The following is an 8,666-nucleotide window of genomic DNA, read 5'->3' as shown; positions in this document are numbered from 1 at the left end:
TTAAACTAACCTCCACAAAGGACGCCACACTCGGATAAGGCCCCATAATAACGTTATATAGAGCGACGCAGTGTAAATGCATTCAACTACATGATTCCACACATTGACGTGAAGTGATTTGTAACAACAACCCCCTTTGGGTGTTCGTACACCTGGAAGTTTGAGTTAATTTAGGTCATGTCAAAATGTATAATTATAAAAAGTGTCCATTATAGCAATACATCTAAATACCAGTCATTAGAGTTAATAGGATTATAATCAACAATGCTATATTCATTTCAGAATCAATTCCATCAAGGTGTAGGACAATGGGCAATTTACAGTATTAATAAAATCAGACGGTCATAGGGATGATGATTACAATTATTATGATGATAGTAATGATGATGCTAGTGATGATGATGCATTTCTAGGGATGGTCACAGTGGGGCTAGCTATTCAGCCTTGATCTGACCAGCCAGCAGGTGGCGCTGTGGCCGTGGCTGCCATTCTAGGAGGAGCTCCATCCTGGGGCTCCATTGGCCCCTCTCCACCCCCCTCCTCCTCCCCTCTTTCCCCCACCAGTGGAGGCTGTCTGTGGGCCGGGGAGTGGGAATGCCTGGCCCTGGACCTATGGTGCCTGCGGTGAGGGTGGAGGAACAGCGCTGGGTCAGGCATGGCGGTGGGCTCTGCGGGACCCATCACCTTCTCCTGGGGGACACACTCCCTGGCCCTCTCCGCCCGGAGCTGGTGCCCTGATGTGGCCCTGCTGCCCCTGCGTTTAGGCTTTACCACAGGGGAGGCTATGGCGGAGCTGGCGTTGGAGGCATTGGAGAAACCGGAGGGCGACTGAGGAGAAAATGGAGAAAAGGTGGCGGTGTCCCACTCAGCTGCTTGGCTGTACTGGAGCCCAGGGGGTTTCCCATGATGATCCCTATTCTCCCGGTTCTCCCTGAGGGCCTGCTGCCTCTGCTGCAGTCTCTGGTGGTGCAGTTTTTGGCGGGCGGCGTGCAGCTGGAAGGAGAGGTAGGCTGCCGCCTCGGTCTGCTTCTGCAGCTCTGTGTTGAGCACCGTGGAGCGGTGGCTGCGGCTCTTCAGCTCGTCCAGGAAGCGGCGCTCCTTGTCCTTGAGGTTAGCCCGCAGCGCGCCTACCAGCGCCCCCTTGTGAATCAGCTCTTTACGCAGCTCTCCCAGGGTGCACTGCTGCTCGGCCAGGCGATCTTCGACCTCCAGACAGCGGGCCTCCAGCTGCTCTTCCTCCTCCGCCAGGTCTGAGGACAGACACACAAACACACAAACAGATAAGCACACACAAGTCAAATCATCAGAGATTCACAGACAGATGACTAACATACAGACAGAAAAACATGCCCCAAATGCAGCTGCCAGATTTACATTAAGGGCAGTGTGTACTTGGCATCTATTACCCATGCTGACATATTACCCACACATAGCACTCCTAACCCCATCCCCCAACCCCCTGTTCATCTGGACATAGGACCAGAGAACAGAGCATAGAGCACATACAGAGAAATAACACACAGCCTGGATATGATCCAGTCAGTCAAATGGATATGAAATGAAGTAATGTGACCAGAGCTTGCTGCTTTCAATCACCAATTTACCCTCAATGCACATTTGTGGATAATCTGGCAGATAGGAAATGGTATGTGGGTTTAGGGATTGCCTGGACAAAGGCAGAAGACTGAGCACATATGTGCAAAGGATTACAGAGCCATTGAGGAAATCCCTGCCAGTAGCCACCACCCAATCCCTACCAACCACGGCATGGCCACTGGCAGGATGTGCCATCTGCTGCCACTTACCCACTATAGAGAGAGATTGAAGATAGCAGACTGGCAGACTGCTCACGTGCAGTGGTGGTGTGATTGGAGGGGAAGGAAGGTGATTGTTTTGGTGGGTTGGTGGCCGATATTTAATTCAATCTAGTAACATAATAACTTATTTCCCAGTGGACAAAATTGGCTGCACTGATGTCATCATTACACCAGGAATTGGCAGTGATAACATCATTGCATCCAGTTTTAACCGCCAGTTTAAAATCATTGTACAACATTTGCAGGGGTTTTTGGTCAAACCTACGGTTCTCCATCACATTGAAATCCCTCTAGTAGGAAAAAAGCCTAAGTCAGACCTAACTGTAGCTGTACTGTAGCTGTGGATTTGGGCTTAGACAGCTGTGCAAACGGAGAGGAATTACACCACAGCCTCTGGTACGCTGGTTGACCCAAGAATTAGGTCAAAGAAGACGGATGGGAAGGAAGAATCCCCCAAAAAGAGGAGCAAAAGGTGCTGTGATTAGTTGAAACTTTGATATGAAATCCTTGTAAAATGATCAGTAGAGATATTCGTTAGGCCTATATTGTGATTGCTGCATTACGTTTAGAATAGGAGGAACCTGATATTCATATAAGTAGCCCTTCCTTCCTCTATCTCCTTTCTCACCCTCCTCTCTTTCTCTTGTTCTTCTCTCCTCTCATCCCTCTTAATCCCTCTCTCTGTACCAGTCTTTCTCATTCCATACCTCTTTCTCCATCCCTCTATCTTAATTCTTCTCCCGATCCCAATCACTATTTTACAGATTTTTCTTTCTCCATCTCTGTTTCTCCCCTCCCTCCCTTCATGTCTCTCTCCCCTCCCCCTCTCTCTGGGTAACCCCAGCTCTCTCTCTCCTGGGTGTAGTTCTCCCTGGTCTCTGTCTAACTGTCACTCACTAGACCAGGGTGGTGAGGTCATGCTCCAAATATAGAAAATGCTATGTAATCTAATCTCCATTTCTCCATCCTTTTCCCCTCCCCCTTTCTCTCTCGCTCTCCCTCTTTCTCTCACTCCCTCTTTAGTACTTTATCTATCTCTCTCTTTCTCTCTCTCCCCTCTTTCTCACTCCCTCTTTACCACTTTCTCTATCTCTCTCTTTCTCTTACTGTCCCTCTAACACTTTCTTGTGCCCCCCTAACTGTACCATCCTCCCTTGTCCCTCCACCTCTCTGTCTCAGCAAACAGACTGTAATTGGATCCCTCCACCAGGGCACAGAGGAACATGAGAGGGGAGTAAAAATGGATGGATCAATTTGCGAGGATAGAGGAGTGGGGGGGCTGTGGCGGAGTGATAGAGCAAGGGATGGCCTGCTCTGGAAAAAGAGGGGGTCCTGATGAGTTCTAATGGGCTGCAGATGGGCATGACCCCCCCATCTCCTCCTTTCTTTCTCTCCACCACCCTTCCCTCCCATCCCCTCTGTCTCTGTAATTATCTAAGCTAAGATATTAGCATAATATCCATCTTGTATCTAGACATTCCAATTCAACAAACAACCTATTAAGGTGCACAGCCCTTTGTCTGATGGTTCATATTCATGAACTTGAACTCTGCTGCCAATCTACACAATTCCCATCCTCCTATATGTTTTTCCTGGTAACAGCAAATCAAGCCATAAAATGTGAATCCCCTATATGATGATTGTTTTGGAATATGGTCTTTATGGGAGAGGGAGAAGGGAGAGATTGTTTGGGGAGGTCGATCACAGGGATGTCTATTGGGGGATGGGTAAAGTGAGGGTTACTGCCATGAGGGCGCGATGGGGAGTTGGGGTGATGAGCCAAAGAGGACAAACAGTCAGTGTCACAAAGCCAAGCTTGGAGAGAGAGGGGGGGGAGAGAGAGAGAAAGAAAGAAAGAAAGAGAGACACAGAACTTACCCAGTTCACTCTTGCCTGGAGGCTTCACATTCAGCTCAGATGTCAACTCTGAGAAAACAGAGACAAGAAATGAGACATCAGTGAGACAGAGACATGAATGAGTAATGTGTGAGACAGAAATTAGTAATATGAGTAAGTCTAGGAGACAGATAGGAATATAAAAATATAAAAGAAAGGAATGCGGGGATGTGTCTCATTGAAAGACTAAATGCTAAAACTGATCGAAACTAGGGATTCATATTTTCACAAAAATCGACAAAGTTTCAATACCAGGAATAATTCATATTTAACCTGAGAGTCTCAGGGAAATAACGCAAAAATCGGAAGTGCCATCATAGCCGCGGGAAGTACGGGTGCTGCAACACCCCCTGATAAATCACCCCAAAAATACAAAACTGTTGTGCACTAGGTCTTTATTACTCCTGTATGAGTGGAGCAAAATACTCTTCAACAGAATATTTCCTCAGCACTCATATGGGCAGCAAGTCGGCTAGGCTATGAGTCAGCGCAGAGAAGCAGGGGAAATGTTATTGCGGTATTTTGACAAGAGACGTGCTTTGATAATGCAACCTATGGATTACAGAATAAAGTTAGGGATTTTCATGCAAGACAGGAATCAGGATTTTAGGTTTCACTAGGATTGGGACTGGATAGGAAAATAGCCTAGGCTCTAGGACAGGAGAAGAGTACATTTTCCTCATGCCTCCCCGAATTGTTAACAGACTTCATGTCTGTGACAGAGATGCCTATGTAGTGAATTGTGTATAAGCCTATCAAATTTGTGACTGTCTGAAGATTCACCATGACAGCTAAAAGAGGCACACGTTATTTTGTAGTCAAAAGGCTTATAGTAGGGGTTTCCTGTAGGGTTTAACTGCATTCGGGTTGCGTGTGCAGTCCGGCAGTGTCAATTATGCATGCACTTTGAATTTATGGCGACTTTGTGTGAAGTCAATGCGCTAGATGGACTAAAGGCTTCATTGACAATTTGTTTGGATAATCTGCTGTTTTGTTTTTTGCTGATCTGACACTGCGCATGTGTAGGGCCTGCATTAGTGCTAACATTGAAATTGAGTCATTTTTCATGTCTTTCATTACATTTTTTCAGGAAATGTGAACAGTGTTCTCGGGACAGTCCCGGGATCCCTGTTACCCATGTTCATCTCTACTTGTAATTGTAGTGCTATTGAAGTAGCCTAGCGGCAGGGTAACCTAGTGGTTAGAGTGTTGGGCCAGTAACTGAAAGGTTGCAAGTTCAAATCCCTGAGCTGAAAGGTTGCAAGCAGGAATCCCCGAGCTGACAAGGTACAAATCTGTTGTTCTGCCCCTGCCTCCTAGGCCGTCATTGAAAAATAAACAGTTTTTAAAAAGTGTTGCTATTGAATATGTCCAATATATTTGTTTGCATATAGTCTGTCAAGTAACTTGATTGCAGACATTTCAAACAGACATGATTAGGGCCTTGTGTAGACTGGACATACAGTAATCACATTGAGTTAAACTGATTCTGTTTATCTGGGTGGACTCTAAGCACTTCTCCAGTCAGCACAGACAGACGCCATGCTTGGGTTGCCCTCAAGGACAAAGACTAAAATATACTGTGCAGTATTTATTTTCTTTCCCTGCCCATGCCCTCTCACTCACATGAATAGACAGTTTACATCCCAAAATAAGCACAGTAAATCCTTTAACCTATCACCCTTCTTTGCTTGCTCAGCAAATCCCACCAACCTCCACAGAGAGAGAGAGAGAGAGAGACAGACAGACAGACAGACAGACAGACAGACAGACAGACAGACAGAAAGAAAGAAAGAAAGAAAGAAAAAGAAAGAAAGAAAGAAAGAAAGAAAGAAAGAAAGAAAGAAAGAAAGAAAGAAAGAAAGAAAGAAAGAAAGAAAGAAAGAGAAAGGGATGACGAAAGAGAAAGAGGAGGAGGATAATAGATGAACCACAGCAGAGAGGAGGAATCAGACCCTCTGACTACCAGGAACAGGAAGGTATTGACCTGTGGTTCCCTTTCATGGAAACAAACTCTGGCTGTAGTGGGGAGAGGATTCACTGAGGTAAACCTGCTCTGTTAAAGTTAATAGTCCCAAGGAACTATTGCGCTGAGAGACTAGTACAGTAGGCTACATTGAGTTTGTATCTAAGATTTGATGGCTATAGCATCTTTGCTATGTATAGGCCTAGTCTGTCAGTCAAACCATAACACCATGTGGTGATGCCCTTTAACTCAACAGTAGGAGAGCCGAGGGCAGAGAAGAGATGCATCGATAGGGATGCTTCATGGCCTTCTTGGCTACATCTTGTTCTGCAGTGAGGGCTCCCTCTGCATGGCTTGCAGTAATACTGCTGTTGTAAAGAGGGTCACAGTCTACTCCACTAGTCTAATTTGATCTGACCACCCCTTCTCTCTCTCTTGCTCTCTGGATCTGTTCTTGGCTGCTGACGTGTCAAGTGGACAGAGCTGAGCCTCCTTCATATGGGTTATGACATCTGTCTATGGATTATGTATGATGTGTGTGTGTGAGAGAGAGAGATAGTGTATTAATTCTATAATGCATTCTGTCCCACATCGCTTGCCACAAAGCCTGATTAAATACATACCACACCATACATTAGTCACTGACAGGAAATGATGTAATTGTGTGTGTGTGTTTGTGATGTATAGACTCACCGGTGCATCGTTTCTGCAAGGACAGGATCTCCAGGTGTAGGCCATGCAGTAGGGTGAGATGTTCCTGTCTGAGAAACACTGTACTCCTCTCAACACTCTTCATTTGCATGTCCAAGGTGGAGCCTGTAGGTTCCATGATGACACACCTGTCCTGCACCCTGCACAGAGAATGGGGTCAGAGGGTGTTAATTAAGCAATAAGGCACTAGGAGGTGTGGTATATGGCCAATATACCACAGCTAAGGTCTGTTCTTACGCACGATGCAACGTGGTTTATAATGGATGTTTTGAGCCCTGAATGCTGATTGGCTGACATCCGTGGTATATCAGACTGTATACCACAGGTATGACAAACCATTTATTTTTACTGTTCTAATTAAGTTGGTAACCTGTTTATAATAGCAGTAAGGCACCTCGGGGGTTTGTGGTATATGGCTAATATCCCACGGCTAAGGGCTGTATCCAGGCACTCCACGTTGCGTCGTGCATAAGAACAGCACTTAGCCGTGGTATATTGGCTATATATATACGACTTAGTGCCTTGTGGCCTAATTATACCTGCATGTGTATAAGTGTCACTTTTCTGCTACTAATGATGAACAATAATAAAAGGATTACAAATGTGTGTGTGTGTGTGTGTGTGTGTGTGTGTGTGTGTGTGCGTGCGTGTGTGTGTGTAATGATGCATTTGCAGTATCTTTCCCCCTTCTTTATTGAACTTCCCTGTAGGTTAATTATTTAATGTTACTTTATAATGCAGTTTAGAATACCACCTGACATACATTTTCATTAAGCATTACAACAAGAGAAACACCGAGGTCGCCATATATTCTAAGATAAATAAAAACCCACATTGATTGATGATGGTGATGTCAGGCAAGATAACGTGTGTATGAGTTCACCATTGAGGTCATGCGGTAAAAGGTTCATTGATCACCCAATAGAGAGATGGGAGAAACCAACGCAACATGCTTGGTAGGTTACGGTATGTTGACAGTCCTAATACCAGTATAATTCAATTTATCAATAGATTACATGCCTACAATACACTCAATAGATGTGGAAATGTTATGAAAATGATCCATGCTTACCGTGCTATTTTAGATAATTTTGAACGGAGTCCCACAGAATTACTATATGGAATTCATAAGATCTATAAACAAGTTATTCGATCCATACATTATTGTTTTCCAGGAATGTTCCAAAACCATTTATACTATTCGTCCAATAATTGAGTTCAATTCAACATTATCTGCCGACGACAACGTTGTATGAAGGACGAAAGACGACGAATCTATCAAGGATAGCCTGTATGCAGAAAAAAATTAGCGACGCATAGCACAACGGTCCTGGGAGGCTACAACAGGATACATATATATTCCTTACTGCCGCACCATCTCGCTGCGTCAGTCAATGTTATTGCAAAAATAATACTCATAACAAGGTCACCATAAGCAAGTAGATTGTAGCCTACATCTGTGTAACATATTGAATCGGAGCGCGACACATTTCGACAGGCGCAGCATCCCTCTCCTCCCTCGTCCGTTGGGTTGCGCTGGTTGAGCTGGTACTGTAGGCTACTGTCGTATGATGAAAACAAGACATCGTGACCGGAACACGCGAGATGATCGTACGACTAGAGTGCAGCTTGTTGTAAGAAGTGGCCGTACCCAATATCGACTTTTGCCAGGATCGATATAGCAGTAGTCCGAAGGAAGAGACAGGACAGGAGAGCCTTTATTATGAATATTAAAATGACTGTACTTTTGGTTAGACAAATGTTGGGGTGGCACCAAAGCCTGTTTATCTCTGCCAGGCCTCTTACGATATCAAATGGGCTACTTTGAGAATATGCAATGTCTTGCTAGGCTTGACGGATAGGCCTAGCTGTTAAGACTATAGGGAAATGATCTACGTTTCTAAATAGTTTCTCAACATTTGGCATAATAATTAGGCTTAATTGGCCATGAATTAATTCTGTCAATCATTGAGTCAACCTGGTCTCAGAGCATTTAGTATTTTTCTTTACGTTAATCCGAGACCCTACATTTAGTATGAAGTATGATATGCTACATTTGGTATGATATTTATTTATTTGTGAATGTCCATCACCCATTCGTATGATATGTTACAAATTACAAATCGTATTATATGTTACGAATTTGCAAAACGTACAATATGTTATGAATTTGCTAAATGTATGATATCTTTACAAATTCAAGCTAGGTGGCTACGGTTAGCTAGTTGGCAAACGTTAGCTATGCTAGGGTTAAGGTTAAGTTTAGTGTTAGCTAA

The 8,666-nt window shown here is 44.4% G+C and overlaps 1 protein-coding gene across 2 annotated transcripts; it reads right to left on the bottom strand.

Moving 5' to 3' along the window:
* Nucleotides 1-247: 247 nt before the first annotated feature.
* On the bottom strand, nt 248-8,083 carry LOC112267037. 2 transcript variants are annotated; one of them, XM_042296607.1, is made up of 4 exons: nt 7,846-8,083; nt 6,373-6,530; nt 3,696-3,743; nt 248-1,250 (listed from the first exon to the last, which is right to left on the bottom strand). In XM_042296607.1, the coding sequence occupies exons 1-4, from the start codon at nt 7,974-7,976 to the stop codon at nt 439-441; spliced, it is 1,149 nt and encodes a 382-aa protein (XP_042152541.1). In that variant the 5' UTR covers nt 7,977-8,083; the 3' UTR covers nt 248-438. The 2 variants fall into 2 exon arrangements, with proteins under 2 accessions (XP_042152541.1, XP_024300811.1); XM_024445043.2 differs by having other exon boundaries at nt 7,463-8,081.
* Between the last annotated feature and the right edge of the window lie 583 nt (nt 8,084-8,666).

The sequence above is a fragment of the Oncorhynchus tshawytscha genome, linkage group LG14 (genome assembly GCF_018296145.1).
Source record: "Oncorhynchus tshawytscha isolate Ot180627B linkage group LG14, Otsh_v2.0, whole genome shotgun sequence".
Classification (NCBI taxonomy): Eukaryota; Metazoa; Chordata; class Actinopteri; order Salmoniformes; family Salmonidae; genus Oncorhynchus; species Oncorhynchus tshawytscha.
Note: the sequence above shows the minus strand (reverse complement) of the source record. Positions and strands in the feature narration are given on the sequence as shown.